The sequence below is a fragment of the Tyto alba genome, unplaced genomic scaffold (assembly GCF_018691265.1).
Source record: "Tyto alba isolate M040663 unplaced genomic scaffold, T.alba_DEE_v4.0 Super-Scaffold_40, whole genome shotgun sequence".
NCBI classification, from domain to species: Eukaryota; Metazoa; Chordata; class Aves; order Strigiformes; family Tytonidae; genus Tyto; species Tyto alba.
This window is the reverse complement of record NW_024881316.1, coordinates 40568995-40588967: the sequence shown is the minus strand read 5'-3', so window position 1 is coordinate 40588967 and position 19973 is coordinate 40568995. Positions and strand designations below refer to the sequence as shown.

Genomic DNA, 19973 nt, shown 5'->3' with positions numbered 1-19973 from the left:
TCTTTTAAAAAAACGGCAACCCCGGGCCCGCCACAGAGCCCGCCGACGTGTCCGAGGCACAAGGCGCCTGGAAAGCAGACTTCCATTTCAGGCGGAGACGCGTTTCAAAATGAAGCCTCCCGGGCTGTGTGGTGGTGCTGTAGGGCTTTGCTGACAGCCCTCTTCTCCTGCCCTGACAGGTTCTGCGCTCTGTGCTGCTGTTTCCGACGATAGAGCGCATGGCTCAGTCCCCTCAAGGGAAGCTCATGACGCCTCTGCTGTGCAAACTGCGTTACGCTCTGTACATGCCCGTCTACCTGCTGTCCTTCCTCCCAGAGGGAGTCAAAGCCTCCCTGGTGCGGTTTGCGCTGCGAGGAATGAAGACCTGCGATGAATCTTCCATAACAACCTCTGTAAATCTCTTCAGCGTAGACTGCATTGGTGAGCATCTTTTTTTTTTGGGGGGGGGGGGGGTTGTTTCTTGTTTTTTTTTTGTTACACCAACTTCTGTGTTGTTCTCATTTAGTAAATGTTCATGTGGTTTTGTGGGAAAAAGCTTAATACTAAAGCATGAATAAGTTTTGAAAAAGGACGGGTCTGACGTTTTCTCAAATTAAGACCATGAGTACAGGAAAATCTCAAATGAGTCAGTCAAAAGAAACAAATCTTAAGAGGAAAATAACAAATAAAACATTTTCCTGAATAGTATATATTTCTAAGGAAACTGACCTATACTACTAACAGTATCTCATGTGATTAAAACAGCTTTACAAGCTAGTTTATGTTACTTACATCTGCTTACTTTTTGCATTTCATTCATGTTGGATGGTGAAAGTAAATCAGTCATAGTTTCACAAAGGGTTCTTTGCATCTGTTCTTTTAAAGCAGTGATTTCACAAGCTATATAGATTTTGTCATCTGAATTGGTATATCAGTAAATTCAGAAAACAGCCTTCAGCATACAAAGACATAGAAGTTACTTTATGCACAGAAGAATTTCAGCACTTCTTTGGCCTTACAGAGAAACATAGAAGATTAATGTTCCTCCAGTGCATATTGTACGCATATTTTGCACATTCTAGCAAGAGAAACAGCTTTAAGAAACTTTAAAAAACTTTAAGGAAGTGAGTTAATTATTTCAGATAATTTATGTTAAGTTTAGAATGAAAACCAGAACGTGGATTGTGCTATACTCCAGATATTTTGGTAAGTTAGCAGTTGAAAACAATTCAGAATAGAATTGATGTGCTAACACAGTTATAATAGCAAGAAGGAAGTTTCGATTGCATTAATAGTAGTAAAAACACATTCCTACATTACCAGTTGTGCTCTGTCTTCTATCCATTAAATTTTACCTACTAATCGTCCAAACAGATGTGCCAGAGTAACTCTGTGATTTCAGTGAGGTCCTGTACCTTTCGCAGTTAACGGTGGATGTGTTGGCTTGTATTGGAGGCTTGCTGTGACTGTACAGAGACTGAAAGGGTGAGCAGTGAGAGTTCCTACTGCCAGACCAAGACAGCCCCGTTTATGTTGTACAGCCCTGGCGTGACAGTCGCTCTGCTGCAGGACCCTGTGCCTGACACAGTCAGGCTCCTGATTGATAATGTGAATTTCTGACAGGAGTCCTACAGTTTGTTGCTTGAGTCCCTATTAATTCATGGCAGTTTTGTGATGAGTGAGGAGAAAGCAAGCATGCAGTCATACGTGCGCTAGGCTTTCAGGCTTCTTCCTTTGATAATTTGGTCTTGGAGAAAGGTATGTGGAGGTCTGGGGGGGTTACATCTCCACAAGCCAGGAATCCTTCTCTGGTCCCCACAGATAAACTTTTACCTCTCAAAACACATTACCCACAGCCAGAGTTGTATTGGAAATGGTCCTTGGCCTGCAGTAACCTCCAAAAAAGTGTGGCCAGCCATTGTTTGTGAGGGCTGTTTGGCCCAGACCACAGAAGTGGCAGGAATAATTTAACAGAACAAATTTTGTGTGCTGCTGTTGGAGCCTGACTCTGAGCTCTTTAGTCCCCAGGTGAATGATGCTGGTTGGCATGCATGTGTGTGTGTGTGTGTGAGCCTCGTGTAATTTTCCGTGTGCATCAGTGTCTGGTCTGTGTCCAAGCTGTAAGGTAAATTGGAGCAAGAAACCAGGCTGAAGGCTCTTCTACTCATAGGATGTAATCTCTGATTATGTTCAATCTATTGCCTGAATTCATTATACTGGAATGAAAATCCCTGTGAGCCAATGTCTTGTAAAACTTGCATAAATAGGCCTTATTTATGCAACTAATTCCTTTGGGCTTGTGATAGCATCTCTCTTGAGCAGAATTCCCCTTTGGTTTCATCTTTGGAAGCTGATGATGTTTTACAGCCCAGTGACTCAGGACCACATGTGTGGATTAATAATTTTAGGGCTTTCCAGATATTGCCTGTTAACCTTCTCTTGTATTGTTTGTGGACAATAGAAAATGTAACCATTCAGCAAAAATTTGCTAAACCTAACACAGCTACTGAGTCTGTCTTATGGGACCACTCATCTGTGAGTTACTAAAGCCTCTGAATTTGTGGTAAATGTTTTTCTGATTGATTCCTTGTCCCTTAATAAACTGCTAGATATGGTTCGGAAATGCTCAGCAAATTAAGTTGTTTCTCTTCTCCAGGAAGGTTGCATGTCAACTCATTAAAAATACACATATTGCCTTTGGCAGGTACATCTGTTGCATTACTGTAATTGTAATAAAAGCTGTGATTAAGAGCAAAAAAGATGGTAAAAGTTTCCTTAAAACTAATACGTCCGTTAAAACAAACCAACCTGCCAGGGATTGGTTACCACATCCAAAGCTTAGTCACAACAATGTTTTCTCTCCTCTTAAAGGAAATGAGATTTGAAAACTTAATTATAGTGGAACTCTAAGACCAAGTGCTGCTCCTGTTGACATCAAGAGTGAAAAGCTCCATTCAGTGGCAGCAGAATCAGACCCTTGGTTGGAGGAGTCAATGAAGGAAGAATTATCTTATCTGTCTGTCCCACTGTTTCAAATTATACTTGCTCCTGCTTCTTATCCAAACTCATTTTGCCTTTGTCCTAACTTTATAGTTGATGGTACGTAGATGCTGCAGTCACTAGAAGGTATTGTGATGACACTGTGCAAAAAGGTAACAAAATACAGCATCTTGTGCCAGAGGGGAAGTAGTGCAGAAAGAGGAGAGACAGCAGAGACTGTAAAGAAAATCAATTGTAAAGAAGGAAGACATAGTGTATAAATAGTAAAGAACCTATTAGAAATAAGCAAAGGGGTCTGAAGGCAGTTTGCCTACAGTAATCCTACAGGATTAAACTTCTAGTGAAGATATCTTAAGGCAGAAAAAGCATTACAATGAACAAACTAGCATTTAGGTATTTGTATTCATGAACCTAGGAGATGAACAGACAGAAAAATTGGACATTAAGTGACCTTGAGTTATCTGAAACATTGTCATTCTGTTTATTCAGGCTAGCAAAACAAGGCTACCCCTATCTAGCACAGTGGTGGTTCTACAAATCATGTGCAGTCCTGCAATGCTGGAATACTTTGGCACTCCAGTGCGTTGAAATTTGTAAACATTTCTTCGGTGACAGATGCCAGTAGCAAACTTACAGTGACAGTAAACCATTCTATCTACACGGGACAGGATTTATTGTCCAGCCGTTTGACTGGCAAACTTCCTCCATTTGTTTCTGTAAAATTTCCACAAAAGCACAGACATTACATAATGGGTAAACACCGCAAGGCTTTTTCGAGAGGCGAGCTCGCAGGTCAGAGGTTAACGTCTGGATGACAGTGAAGATACAGATAAGCACAATAGCAAGAAAAACCTCCAACTGGCCCAAACGCAGTGCGTCCTTTGTGATCTTGAACCTGTGACTTCCCTGGAGGAATCTCCCTGTTTGTTTAACCTATTCAGGGAGCAGGGGAGCACAGAGATCCAGGGCGGGGGGAGATTGGCTTTGTGCAGTTCAGGCAGGTTGGGAAGGAGGGGACTCAGAAACCTGAAACGAGGTTTCAGATGCGTTTAGGCTGTCAAGCAAATGAAGGCTGGAGTCAGTAGATTTCCGGTTTATTTTAAGCGTCCAAGGGATGTTGTAAGAAGACAAGGAACTGAGATGAAACTTCAGAGTTTGGATTCAAATTTTATCTTGTTCCAAGTGTGGAGACATTACGATTTCCCCTCATTTTACAGAGAAAAAAGGGCTAAGGCACTTTCAGACACTCCACTCTTATGCCCACGGGACTGCATAGGAAGTGAGAGTCCTGACTGAGGTATTGAGGCGTGTCTGCCAGCAGTAGCTACCTCTCTGTGGTGGCTCCACAGGATGGCAAAATTACATCCTTGAAGTGTCATAGAGTAAAAAGCTTTCTCATAGGATAAGATCTGTAGAACTGTCAAATAGCACCTGGGAGAGAAATTTGTATCAAAAGCTGGTAAAACATGGGCTTCTAGTTGCTATGAAAATGGAGCATAAGCTTTTACATTGACTAAGTTATTTTAAAATTTTATCTCCAAGGAGCCACCGACAAAAATTAATTCTGGTTATGAATTATCCCAGCCTTGGGAGTTGTCATGTCTTGAGATCTGTTTCTATTCCAGTTCTCTGCCCTTGATCATAGAGGTTTTAAATATGTCATTATGGGTGGTCTTCATCTGACCACTGTGGCCATCATACTGTCCAAATAGTTGGCATCTAAAGCAGGACAAGTGAATCACACCCTACAAATGACTGTTTCTCTTTACTGACCTCAAAGGGATCCTCTCTCTACTAGATACCTAAAATTAGAGGAAATGAATCCCACTCTGGCTACGGGCTGCTTATTTTTCTGCAGACATCAGAAAACAATGTGATCTGAATTGTCCATGCAGCCTTTACCCTTTGCTGCCAGCACAGTCAGATATCCCATGCTTTTGTTGCATGAGAATTTACAGCTTCTGGTTTCTAGTGAGAGTCCTGTTGTTTGTTTCCTGTCATCTTTGAAAATTCATTGTACATCTTCACCTCCATTTCCTGACAAGTAAGATGGGAAATTTTTGGAGAGATTTTTTGGGGGGGACTAAAATGCTGTAGAAATAGCCATCTAACTGAAATACTTGGGTAAGTACAGCATGCAGTGTTGTGTTTGTGGCACTCAATAGTGCTTCCACTTACTCTGATTATAGTTTTCAGAGTTAAAAAAACAGTGTTTAAAGTATTAGGTAAGCACTTGATAAACAAATTCACCTTAAATGGTGAAATAAGAATGCTTTGCCCCCTAAAGAATATTTTTAAAAGTTGTGTATCTACATAGATAAAATGTAGTTTGCTTTGTTTTTAAATTAAAATGGTGTTCTTTTCTTGCACTGAAATGAAAATTTATCTCCTAAAAGTAATGGAAGATATGATGAGTGCCTCTAAATTCAGCACAGAAGGCAGAGCTCTTTTGATTTTGCTTCATAGAACAAAGTCAAGGGAGCTCTTGCCTTCTGTGCTGAATGGAACTAAAACTCTTCATTAAAGCATTCAAGGCCAAGGGGGAATTGGGCATTATATTCTCATCTAGGTTTTAATATTATTTCAAATACTGTACTAGCATAATTTAAAAAGAACCTGACATTCAAGACAAGCAATGAGCTATTGCCCAGCATCACATAGCTGATCAACGGCAGAACGGTGCATAGACCTACATCCCAGGGCAGCAGTTGATCTACTGAACCTGCCTAACCATTAGTTTAACCTTACGAATATATATACATATGTTAGTCATGAGCAGCTTCCACAAACCACATTGGCTAGACAGGCTGACGTGCATGGAGTGCATTTTAAAACAGAATAAAAGCTTTCCCTCCCCCCTCACCAGGAGACAGCTGTGCAGACCTTTGAACCTAGACCAGTACATTTTCAAGTTGATTTTCCAGGCTGACAGAAGTCAAAGGCCTGGTAGTAAAAAGTGATTGCTTTGTTTCTTCTGGTGATTTTAAGTCGTAGATAACTTCTGGCTATAATGCAGAAATCATTTCAAGGACATTTTTCTACTTTTATAATTAAATATGTATAGAATTTCAGACACAATGTATAGATAGACAAAATTTAACGGAGGACAGAAATTACTGACATGATACGTAAATTGCATCTACATAAACTAAATAATATAAAATCTGTACAGTGTAGCGTAGTGTATCACAGGTAGGCAAAAAGTATGAATCTCAGCCGTTCTCTCTTCTTCCTGTGTGCGTTCTTTGATACTCAGTGGGGCAGAAAGAGGTCAATGTGATACAGCAAATAATATCTCTCCCTGTCACTGGCATCTAACAAATTAGGATTCAAGAGGAGTCTTCTTTCCTGAAATCGGGTAACTCTACAGCTGTCTCTTACAAGGTATTTTTTGCCTGTTTCTGAATTTGCTACTGCCAGATATTACCAAGGGTTGGAAGGCTGCTTTAGGTAGCCCAGCAGTCTGACCCAGCGTGCTAAATCCTCTGCTTCTGCAGAGTTTCTCGGCAGGCTCCTGTGTGCTGTCACAGTTGAGTCCTATCCACTTCTGGCATTTTAAGTGATGATCGTAATATGTATTTCTGCAAAGTGTTTAAGAGCGTGTTTCCTTACCTGTGGAAACAGAGTAATATTTTATCACCTGCTTCACAGGAAAAGGGGCCAAAGAATAACAGTCTTTAATATTTTCATGTTTCCTCTGCTACTGTTTATTTTCCTGTGTGATGCCTGACTAAAATGTTTGTTTAATGTAGTCGGACAACTCACCTTACCAAGGCAGCATTTAAGCTGACGGAAAAACCTCACATCTGCTTTATTCTTTTTGTGAGTGAACTAAACTTTTCCTTATTTCGGAGTAGGATGCTCATATTAAATTACTGGAGGAAGGCAATGACTTTTATGTATTTATTTTTTAAAGTCAATCTGCTTCATAATTTACCCCATTTCCAAAAGAAGGAAAGAGGGTTGTTTAACAAGGACTTTTATTACTTGCAAAAGCTTTTACTTTCCTGTGAAAGCCTTGTGAAAATAATAGTAATAATGTGGAAATTTCTCACTGGGTTTATTTCTGTTAATTATTCCTCTTTTTCTTCTTGGGGGGAAAACCCAACGTCAAAAGCTCCCATCATAAGTATTACTCATAAGGCGTGAATGTTTTGGTAATGGAACTGCTGATCATTTCCATGAAATGTGAGACAAAGTTGGGATGTGGTTGGGGAAGGGGAGATTGTTTATTCACCCCTGGTGGGGTTTCATCCCCAGAGATACAGTTTTCTCCCACAAATTTGCAGCAAGCTTAATGACGTGTTGCAAATGGCATGAAAAAGGAAGGGGTAACATCAACAAAGCAGAAGGGATATTGAAAATAAGTATATGCCAGTTAAGTGCTACCAGCAACCAGTTGCTTTGTGTTAGCTAGTGCCAGATAGTCTTCTGCAAATTGGCACTTTATTTTCCTTGGGCCCAGTACAAAGCACCCAGAATTCAGGGGAGAGATTCCCTTCTGCAGTAGACTCATGCCTTTTGTCTCAGAGATGTCTGTCTAAAGGCCCCCAAGGAATATCTGAAGTAGAGCTCATGGCTCTGTCATAACTGGCATTTACTGGTTGGGAATTTAGCTTGATTCATTGAACTCTTTCATCATGCAGTCCCAGCAAAGCACTTAAACACATGCTAAATCCATACCCATGGGTAAACTATAGGCATTTGTGTCATGGAATAAAGTGTTTTTTATGAAAATGACATTTACAAAACTGCTAATTAATGCAATACCTGTCATTCCATGTGCCTAAAGGGGACACTGGTCTGGATGTAATTTCTACAGTCAGCTAAAACAGTATTGGAGTATGCTTTGTTGCTGGTTCTTGTCATGAAAATGTCCACCAGTGCTCACCATCTCCCTTCTCTGAATTTTTAACATGACAATATTGACAAGGAGAAAATGCCAAGAGTCCTCATGGATCTGTGGAGGAGATGCTGGTTTATCTTGCAAACCCAATGGTGCAGGAGATTACTTGATGGTTAGTGCAATGGTCAGGTGTATTAAAATGAGCTTTAAAAACAGTGGTTTATGTTTAATGAAGGGTCGTGTAAAGTTCACCTTTCATACCAATCAAAGCCGCTCCACCTGAGAGGAAGTTCACCTCATTCAAAGGAGGTGTGGTCCAGTTGCTGAATGTCATCAGGGTTCCTCAAGGAAGAGTCAAGTGTCGGGTCCCAACCCAAAAAAACACTTAAACTGACCCCCATATAGCTACTCACATGCATAAGCCCTTGCCTAATAGAACATATTAATCCTAGTAGAGCTCAGGCAGGAACCCCAGTGTGGAAATGCTAAATTGCTTCAGGCAGTGTCCATCCTGGCCACTCCCTGTGGGACTGAGCACCACCTACACCAGACTCTTATATGCCCTTACAGAGTAAGAGAGCAGACGTTTTCCACAAACAAAAATCTGGACCCTAGCGGAAATCCCATCATCGCAGCCATCTGCCAGGGTATGTGGGAGCTTAAACTGGAGATGCATTTTTCCAGCTAAGGGCTAGTTCTGTCATTTGAAGATGATGGGAGTTGTTCCAAAGTAACTTAAGGCAGGATTAAATCCCTAGACATTGCAGTTTCCATCACACACCCCGCTTCATCTGCACATGCTTCATCACACAAAGTAAATGAGTGTTTTTCGCACTCCTCAACAAAGTATCTATTGTTTGTAAAGCACCTGGATGTAATCGTTTAATAACTTTTTATTTTTGCCTTTAGCCTCTACTATGCTTTCTCAAGCACAGTTTACTGATTTTGTTGTATAGTTCTGATCTTCCTGCAACTACAGTACCAAACAGATTGGAGAAGTTCATCATAACAATTGCAGCAATTTCTGCCTATTTATGTTGATCATAGTTATATATTAACTGGTATGTTTTCATTCTAAATTCAAGTGTAAATTTAAGCAGAACCCAAAGACAATGTTTATGTCTTGTAAGCCTCTAAACATCAACATTTATCTGATGCGTTTGCATGTGTGGAAGCACGTGTTCCTGTGTTAGTCATCCTCGATACTAAGCAGTTCGTTCTGTCTGATGTTTCAAACAGTAAGTTATACAATATTTCCAATATTGCTGTTGGCAATAATTACTGGTAGAAAATGTCTTTTCCCCATAGGAAATTACACTGCTGTTTGGTATTATTAGTTCTTACCACTGTTTTCTGACTCTTTCTGAGGAATGACAGAGATTGTTTCCTCAAGAGCAAAGGATAAACTGGAAAGAAAACTAGCGTTACACTCCTCTGAAGAACCTTACAATAAGACGGGCAACTTACCAGGAAAAAAATGTGACCAGATAGTAGTACATTCCCTGATGAAAACTTATTTTCAAAAGTTCAATCTACTTTTTGCAGGGCATTTAATTTTGCAGGGGAATCCAACCTAGAATTGCTTAATCACTTTGCGATTTAAGCAATTTTGCTTTAGAGCCTAGAGGACTTTGAAAGAGTTGTATTACAGCATGTCTAGATACAGATGAGTTGTGTTGCACATAAATACAGTAGTCTTTGACAGTATTTGTCCCATTGAAGTCAAATTATTTTCTTCTGCTTTCTGCTTGTAGTCCCTCAGGAGGACAAGCAAAACTCTGCGTGCATATTTGCAACTCGATGTTGAACAGTCATGGATTTAGAAATCGACTGTAAAATCTGTGGAGAAGAAATTATGTTTTTCCTGATAGTCTGAATGGCCTCTGACAAACTGAAGACAACTCTTGCCTGGGGCCTTTAGCACTCCCACAAACTATAACTAACTTAGTTACAAAAAAGATCCAGTTGGGCAGTCAGTTAGAACTCTTCCTTTTTGCTACAAATACCATCAAATTACCAATTTACTTGTATATTGTTCAGTTTACCTTTACAGAGGCCAAGAATGGGAATTAAAACTTGCCAATGTTTTGCATATTTTAAAATACCAAGCATTTCGTAATACCAGATTATTATGAAATTATCCTGCTGCCAGACAGATTTACTGAGGGAGGCATCAGTGAAGCCTTCTGGGAGAGGGAGACTAAGAATTTGTGCAGGTTCTTTGGGAGTCTCTTGTGTGACAGAAGAAAGCATCATTTCAGGCTTTTCTATGTGCAGTACTGCCAGTACCTGACAAAATGTGTCCCCAGTCTCTACTGTGGTCCTTAGCCAACACAAACAACAGTTTCAAGTAGTAACAATAATAGCAGTTAAATGGCAAATGGTGAAAGAGCAGATGCGTTCTGTGAAAACTATGACAGTAAATGATAGTTTTGTAAGGCAGAGCATCAGAACTGGGAACTTGCAATGTCAGTGTGGGAATGAAAGATGTATGGAAACAAACTGCAGAGAATGAGAGACTAATGACAGTGTAATGACTTTGCTTGGGAACCTGAAATGTCGATGTGGGAATGAAAGATGTATGGAAACAAACTATAGAGAATGAGAGACTAATGACAATGTAATGTGTTTGCTTGTTTTTCACAGGGCCTAAGACATGGTTATGAAAACCACTGTAGTTCCTCAAAAGAGCATTTGCAAGTAGGCATGGGTGTTCAGAAGTTGGAGCATGGTCAGTAAGACCAATGTCATGGGAGCTTTGGCTTCCTTAACCATGAAAAGGTGATTAACTTTGAAAGATTTAGTAAAGAAATCTCGAGGATGAGTTTCAGGGGAAAGAAAAAAATCTTCTATATCATTATGAGCAAAAGTGTGCTTGTGAGGGATTTAAAATTACAGTAGACAAACAAGTTCATAAGAGATCAAAGGAATACTGACAGGAAAAAGGCAGATGAGCTAGGTGATGTGCAGATAATGTAATGTAAATTCCAAACGTATGGAAAACAAAGTAGCATTGCAAGCCTTTATACATTGCCAAAACTATTTGTTAATTGGCTTAACAGACATAGGTGAGATAACTGACAGAACTAGAATACCAATATGAAGGGACATAACTCACTTTGAGAAGGAAGGGCGGGGAGAAAGGAGGAGGATGTGGATGAAGGACTTGTTCTGATATCCATGTGTTAAAGACTTCACAGGGAGACCTGTTGAATATTATGTCCACCAAACCAGGACAGGCGTATTTAAGAGACTTTTTCTTAGAAACTTCTGAGCCATCCAAAGAGCAGTATGTAGTGTGCTTGATGTCTGCAGAGGAAGGAATCCTGCAACATATAGACCATTAAGCTGGTTGTCATGATGCATTGCCTTTTGTTTTTGTTTTATTTTTTTTTAACATATATATATATAAGAGCATATATATATATATATAAAGCAGAGAAAGCAACTGGCAGAGAATATATGGCAGTTTGATACAAAGAATTTGAAGGTGATAGGCAGATTGGCTGAATATATTCACAGAAGGGTAACATATGTGCTAGGACAGAAATACATAACATGTCTACAACACTATTCATCCTCTATTCCCCTTAAAATCCCATCATAGCCAGTGGAGAGATATAGGGAACACTTCTCTGATCTATCTAGATGACTGCTTTAGATTGAGATGAATTGTGTTCTTTCCACTGACTGTGAAGGGAGAAAAACAAAGCTTTAGATAGCCACATTTAATCAGGTGAATCCCATGACAGATATCAAGAAATTATGACCTTCAAGGAAAAAAAAATAAATAAATTAGAGTCATTTAGACTAAACAAGGGACAATTTAAGGACATGGTAAAAGTTTTCAAATAAAGGAGAATAATCTAATCCACATGTCCATGGTATATAAGGTAATGTGTAATGGAGTAGATTGCAACAAAGATGATTCAGATTAAATTTTAGTTAATGATAAGAATGGAATTCTAGACTGGATTTCCTAGGAACGTAACGAACATTGGGTCATCAGTGTTTCCTAAGGACAGGATGGATAAGTATCTGCTGAAAATGACACAATATCATTGATTCTTCTTAAGACAGAAAAAACAATGGAGATCCCTTCCAGCTGTACTATTTCATACATACTAATTAAAGATGCAAGAGTAGCATCCAGAATTTCAGAACTCTGAGGGGCAATTTACCATAGTAAGAGCTGAGCAAAACAGATGGACAGATACAACACAGAATGTTTGAGGAAACCAAGATACAGGCAAAAAATGTCAGACATTTGTTAAAATATCTGAAAGTTCAGAAAACGTCTGATCGAATGTCTGAATTAATCAACATTTTGCAGGTTCAATGCAGGTTACAGAAACATTACAGTAGGACCTGCCAAAGGTAGGTAGATTACCTCTGGAAATCAGCTAATTGAGTATAGGACTCATGGTAGCACTGGGTAGGAGTATGATCATCCATATTGTTTAATTATTAATGAATTTTCTGGTGTGTTTTTAGCCTTCTCCAACTAGCATTCTCCTAGTATTCAGGCACAGTTGAGGAGTTAGCACTGCCATGCACTCTTCCCAATAAGCAGTTTGGGTAGAGGAAAAATTTAATTCTGTGAAAACAAGCCATTCTATTCCAGTTGGCCTCAGGGCCACAAAATAGTTCCTGACTCCACTTAGTACAATGGTGCAGATATAGCCCATATTCATACCTGCAAAAGCAGCAACAGTTTGATCATTGGAAAGCGGTTGTGAGAAAACAGACTGAAAATTTGACTTCATAATTGTCAAAGAAGAAGCTGAGAAATTGATGAGCAAAAGCAAAAGAGGGTGCATTTAATGTTTGAAGGGGGGTAAGATAAACTAGGGAAGGCATTTTACAAACTATCAATCAGTGAAAAGAGAAACGGCTGTAAAAAGCAAGCCAGTGTGGAAATGCGTTCTTTACAGAATGCTGTTTGTGGAAAAACTGAGCGATTGTTCTGTAATGAATGTGTACTTGATGATGACATAATTAAAGGCAGACAGTAAATCATCATTTTCCAAACCATCAAGCCATGCAGGGACAAACTACAGTATGCCCTAGGTTAAAGAGTAAACCTGTAAATCTCTAACATCAGAGAAGGCAAACTAATAAAGAGCTTTGCTTGGACTTTTTTGTAAGAAATGTGGATTAAGCAAGCAAGTTGTAGCCACTCTTCAATTTCTTGCCTGAATTTAGTATAATTGATGTTCAGTACTTGTGACCTTGATAGTACAGTACTAACCTAGCAGGATATTTTGTTAGAGATGGTGACAAATACTACTGAAAAATCAGTTCAAAATTGGATAAATGTAAGCATTGTTATACTAACTCAGATACACTATTGAGTTATAGGAACTAATATCTGGAAATGAGATCCAAAGTTCATCCTGTCCAGTCTCTCATTTCCAACAATAGTCAGAACAAAATGCTTCCAAGAAGGGCAAAAACTCTCCAATAGAAAAGTCTGCCAATTAGTAAAGGTGTCATTCTTAGAGATAAAGGCTTAAAGACCTGAGGCTTTTGTAGTAGTATGTAGCTCTGAATTTTGTAGTTCGTTAAGAGAGTTCTTAGTATTTTTTGACTTCTGGTGTCTTTGTTGTCAGTTGCTAATTTCTTGGCCCTGAGAGGTTCTCACTGTAACAGGCTGTATCCTATGTGCTGTATTATGTGGTGTAAAGTGGATTTCCTTTTACAGGTTCTGATTATTTCTACCTCTTAATATGCTTCTGTATTACAAATAAGTTGCAAAAGATTTTTGAAGAAGTGATCTCTTCTGGGCCTGGTTGCACTTCAGATTTGTGGGTTTTAATGATAATGATCTCTCTTTTATTAAATGCTTCAAACACAAGGGAGTACAGAGACCAGCTGGAAAGTGTTATTTGACTGAAAAATACATTAAATAACTAAATGATATTCAACCTGGAAGAAGTAAGCTAATAGAATACATGCAAATTAAAAAAAAAGTATTGGAGGCGGGGATAATAACTTGCCATGCTACAGGGTCTCGGAATACCTTCTTGAAGTATGGAGAATACCCACAGCCTCTGCAACGGTCACAAGGGGATCACCACCACAGTCAGGAGGGAATCACTGATCTCTTACAAACTCCTCCAGTTCTAGCTAAAGGAAATTTTTTCATTTCTTGGTGAAAAAAGGCAATACTTTTGTATATGGTGGCCTTAGTAAGACAGCATAAGAAGTCTCTCCACTGTCCCTATTTATCTGCTCAGGGGGTTGGTTGGTCAAAATACAGTAAGAGTAGTGGCACAAGTTTGCATTTGGGAAGCATGATGTAGGTAGGGCTGTGGTCTCCTTTTCCTCTGAATTTGTCCACTCTGGAATATCATATAGTATGTTCTTCCAAGGTTAATGCTGTTGAAATTGTGCTGTCTGGACATTGAAGTAAAAATTTGGCTTAATGTTTCTCCCTGTACCCATTCCAGAGCATAGCTCCTACTAACTTACAAAATAAAACAATATTTTGATGTGTGGGACTTAATAAATTTACACGTACAGTCACAATCTTGTTGATAGAGTCAACATAATCTGAAGCCAGCAGCGGTAGGGAAATTAAGTGAGCTCGGGTAACCCTTTGTAGTCTTTTGTTTATTTTAGTCTGATGAACAAGCTATTAAAGAATGTGTGTATGCATCCATTAAAGTGTCTAGATTGGGGCTATCTTCACAACCAGTCATTTTTGTTGGAAAAGGAACTATTCTGGTTATTTCCTGAAATTCACTAGCCAATGAAGTTAAAAAGGTTTTTATTTTTCTTTGTTATTGTCTCTGTTGTTTCATTAGTATGGCATCTCTTTCTGTCTATTCTATCTGTCACAGTAAATTCATCTCCTTAGCCCAGCAAAGAATACAATATTGTTTTTACATAATTACGATAGCAACTACAGAGCAAACCCACACAGAATGAGATCTAGTCATGGCACCACAACACAGAGTTGATTTTTAAATATACAAGGGCATGCATATCTCTCAAAGTTTATCAGGGTTAAGTCAGAAATACTTGACGCTCATTTATATTTTACAGATATGTCCAGCACGTGTAAGTCATTTTTTAAAGATTTCTTTTCATACAGACATAGTTCCAACTCATCTTGGATTTCCACAGACAACAAAATGTGACCCCTCAGTTTCTAGTGTGAGTTTATGATTGATCTAGCCCTAATCTAATATTTTGTTTGCAAATAAGCAAGCAAATGATCTTTGGATATTCAATAATCAAGCAAGAAGTTGAAAGAGTTGAGAAAACACATATTTCAGTCCAAGTACTGGAAATTTTCTCTGTATTTCTTCAAGAATCAAGTGTAAAGAGAAAGTTTATCTGTCCCTATTTCTTCACTGAAATTAGCACAGCTTTTCAAGTTCCAACATAGATCTGTTGATATCCATAGTGGCAAGTGAAAACATACTGGTTTAAGATATAGCTCTAAAATCTTTTGAAGGTAATAATAATGCTGCTAGACATGTGTTTCTTCAAAATTGAGAAATCTTCTATTTGGTATGTTATTTGCTTGACTGCATTGTGGCTATATCAATGTGTTTGAAGTTCAGCTCAATAGATACAGGTATTCATCTAACAGCTGGCTAATTGAATTGGTGGTTAAATAACCTTAAACACTGAAAAGCTTGATTGATTTCAGTCATTATTGTTTGTGAAAACTAATAATTTAGCTGAGGGATATTAAGTCCTTGCTGTGACACTTTAGGTTAAAGAGCTACCAATGATATAAAGCACTCTTTTCTTTTCTGGATCCTTGATTTGAGCCCAATTGGGGTTCCTCTATCACAAAACCCCCACAAATAAATCAAACACATTTTGGCACAGTTTGTCGTCTCTGCTTAGCAAATGTATGAGACTAAACTGACACTGATCCTTAATCACCTTTAATCCATGGAGAGGGAATGATCCTAGCAGGGCAGGAAAAAGGTCATTGGCAGGATCATGGGGAGAAACTAAGTTGGCAGTTAATTTCATAAGCCTGACCTGGGAATAAATGAAGGATTTCTATTTTCAAGGTAATCTGTGTATATAAAAGATCTGCATATAAAAAGTTAGGATATTTTAAGAAGGTATTTATGTGTTAAAAGCATGATAAACATGGTATTTGTCTGTTAAAACTCTGATTTCACTTTTAAACTCTAAGGCCTTATTGTTTATGATAATTATATAATTAACAGCAGCTTTTTCATTATTAAACTCTAGTGACCTGGTTATGAATTCCAAGGGGTATCAACAACTTGAGATAGTATAAAATGTAATAAGAATGCTTTGGGGTTCTATAGCTGTCACCAGGTACGTTGGCCAGTTTCTACAGGTTTGCAACAACATTTTCTTTTTTTTTTTTTTTTTTTTTGAGAAGTGCTTTGCCTTTGCTAGTTGCTTTGTGAAAAAATAACATGAAGGAGTATTTACAGAGGCCATGATACTGCAAAGATTCATGTTATATGCTTCACTCATGTTATATGCTTAACTTTCTGTGCTTTGGATTATCCCACTGACACAGGCCGATTTGTAAGGTATCAGTCCAGTATATGCGTAAATACAGATTTGAAGGAATGGGATTAGACCATGAAAATTAAGGAGGAAAAGCACTGAAATTGGCTTTAGACTGTTAAACCAGATAAACAAGTTGAATAAGCAAAATATGTTGGCAGGAAAGGCTAAAGGGCTCCTATACATTCCTTTCCTAGAAATCTTAGGCCGATTCAAGACCAAATCTGTAGGAGCCTGTTTCCAAGATGGGAATTGAGAGCGCAGAGGTACTGGGCTCTTGCCATGCAGGCAGAGGATGAGAGAAGAATAAAATTTGTTCCTTTCTTCCAAAGTCTTGTCAGGAGAGGACTGCTGTTTATGTATCTTCAGTGGATAAGGATGGCTTCTTCAGTGAAATCTCTGCAAGCCAGGATTTAGGATTCAACTCCAGCCTTGATATTGCAAACTGTCCATGCCAAGTAAAGTGCTCTCAAGTCACTGTGTAGGTCTCTGACCAGATTTCTGAAGAGCTCACATTCCTGTCTGTGAGAACTCCCTTCTCATTTCAGAGTCTGAATATCCAAGTTACCAAAGGAACTGATGTAGTCGGTGTTCATCTCATTGACACATCTCATCATAGCTGTGCTGTGTGGGGCTCTTTCGACGCTGAATATTTTGATGATTTATCACTGGTTAAGTTCCTCCTTCACCAAGCAGCTAGAACTGCCTTGCTTTCAGTAGAAAATTATATCAACTGCACAACTTTTCATAAAACTCATGCAAACACTGTATACACCTTCATTTTGTGACAAGATCATCTTATTTCAGTTGTACCAAATATCAGTTAGGGTTTGGTGGAAGACATATCTACTTAAAGCTACAAGACAGTTCTGATCCTTCAAATATTTAACATTATCACTTTAAGCATTCCCATTAAAAGCAAAGAGGCAGCAGATCATATGCAGAAGTGCATGTGTGCACGTTATTGTGTCCTCCAAGCCTTTCATGTTGACTTCAACAAGCCAGTTTAGAGAAGGATTTGAAGTTCAAGTACAGTTTTCTCACAGAGACACAGCTTCACTTTGGGTACTTACAGGCTAGCCCTTAGCTTGTTTTTTTATGTATTCTTCATCAGATAACTGAAGATTTTGTTATCTGCACACTGCAAAATGCAACATTCAAGGTACTAGTGGGCAATTCTAAAGGGACATGAACAATTTGGGTCTGTAAATTTTATTGTTGAAGAAGTTAAATATGTTTTATAAGCACTAATTACTAGTCATCATGTTTATACCATGCTTTCACTTCCAAGTGCTTTTAGGACAGTCTACAAAAACCACTTAATTGTCATAGCAGCCTGAAGTATGTTTTTAAAATGAGGAAACTGAGACATACAGATTTTGTAATTTGCACAGAGTCCCAGAGGACTTCAGTGATGGTTCAGAAAAATTCCAGGCCTCCTGACCTTTCATCCCCCATCCAGTCATATCTTTCACATGTAATGATTTTTCAGAATACTAATTTCAATCTCATTTTGTCTTTACTAAACCCCAGATATTTCTCTCTTCAAATATGAGTGAGATGCAGTGGTGAACGCCAAACAGATCGAATCCAGATGTTCACCCTAACTTCAGCATGGACACCAAGGTCACAACTCCAGTACAAATTCCACACAGCCCATTATGGGAAGTCCCCATGTTTGCATTTTGAGCCAGGGTCCTGCAGACTCCTGGATGTGTTTTATTTTGTGCAGTGACTAATTCTGCAGTTTTCAGTGAGACAGCTTCATCATTCAGGAAGTTCAGCACATGAGCTCTAGGTTGCATTTTATATTGTACCTGAAATCAGAGAACCAAAACCAGTAAATATTTTACCAGGACTCTTGGTAGTGATTCTGGGAATCTTTTGAGATATTCAGCTAAAGCAAGCATTAACACGGGTTGGAAGTCTTTCCAGAGACTGTAACACCAGGTATCAAGAACTGACAAGGTGATCTCAGAAGATAACCTTCCCCTGCATAGCCTAAAGAAAGATTTCAGAGGCCATTCAATTTACATGTCTCAACTTCTGGTTGTACACCATTCACAGACTGATTTTCAGAGCTGCTGAAATACTCATAGTAACAGTCCCTGGGAGCCTTTTCAGAAGGCTTTCTAATTACACACAAAAAGCGAGTGAATTCTTCTGAGTTACTTCCTTTGAAAAAGCAGCTCAGTATTCATGAAATGAGGAAACAGAAAAGCTTTTTTTTTTTTTTTTTTTTTGTAAAATGAAAGAACTAAATATTCAAAAAATGCCAAGGTTAGTAGAGTATAGCATTAGGAAATAGCGGAGGGATTTCTCCCTGAACTTGTGACTTAGCTTTTGAGAAAAATAGCTTTTTTGAAGAAGCCCAGTTTGACATTGCACAGCAGCAAGAGAGGTTGCTATTCCTGCTCTATAATGGTATCTCTTTCAATATAGCTTTTTATAGCCATTAAACATCTTCTGGTGTAATGCAGATTGGAGGGTAGCAGTAGATTTAGGGTAATTTGATTGTAATAAAGATTTTTACAGTATCTTCCATTATGTTCTTACAACTAAGTTTGAGTAATATGAAATACCTAAAACAACTAGTAGACAGATGTATGACCGTTTGGAAAATGAGATTAAAGAGAATTTTTGAAACTGGAAAGATGTAGCTAGTAGGGTTTTGTAACAGTCTTCTCTTCATTCCTTTACTGTTCAGTAGCTGTGGTAGGGATGTGACTGATGGAATAGTGTGTGTTTGAGTTTACAGACAGTACCACACTAGAACACGCTGCAGATATGCTGGGGAGGGACAGGATCAAAATGACTTTCACAAGCTAAGAGAAGTGATTGGGGAGCGGGGAGAGGAGAATACTGTCATTCCTTAAAGAGCCAAGTTGTTCTGTACATAAATGAAGTACAAGGGTGGTAAATCACTGGTTAAGTAATAGTTCTGCAGGAAAAAATCCTGGGAATATTATGGGTCACAAGCTGATGCGGGTTGACATGTTGTGTTGTAAAATGTGTTATGATTTCATACATATGAAGAGATACATGGGCTGAAAGAGCTACAGCTCTACTGTTGAAGAGAGACACACACTCTAGCATGAGCTGAAATACTATGTCAGTAAAATTCAAGAGAGAGCTGAAGCCATTGGACGTATCCAGAGGAAACCGATCAAGAATGATAGTGGACCTAGAGAATAGTACCTGAAAGGAGAGATTTGTGGAAGTATAAGCTATCTGGCCTTTGTAGATATTTCCCCTAAGATTAATTGCATTAACTGTATTTACAGTTAGAAGAGCTCAGGGCAACATGCTTAGATGTGAATGTGGCAAATACATGTGCTTATCAGTTTCCTGTGGCAGTAAGGTTCATAGTTAATTGCATATGACATTAAAAAGTACTTCCTTTTATTGTTCTGCATTTTAATGTATTGTGCTGTAAGAGAGGGAAAAGCAGTATATCATGAAGTATCATGAACATGATGGCTAGAACACATCTTTAATTGTACTTCTTTGTTTTCACCACCATTCTTAGTTTTGTAGTGTCCCACAGAGGTTGTGTCTGTTAGCATATACAGTTCTTCAGGTGTGGTCATGTTATGTGATTTCTATAATGGTAGTGCAGAATTACATATCT

At 38.7% G+C, this 19973-nt stretch overlaps 1 protein-coding gene across 3 annotated transcripts in view; it reads left to right on the top strand.

Annotated features, from left to right (window-relative positions):
• LDAH (lipid droplet associated hydrolase) overlaps positions 1-19973 on the top strand; it is a 126666-nt gene that overhangs the window by 85235 nt on the left and 21458 nt on the right. For all 3 annotated transcript variants that reach the window (XM_042803443.1, XM_042803442.1, XM_033004535.2), the window contains one exon: positions 180-420. In XM_042803443.1, the coding sequence (XP_042659377.1) occupies positions 180-420 (241 nt within the window). The remainder of the gene's footprint in view (positions 1-179; positions 421-19973) is intronic.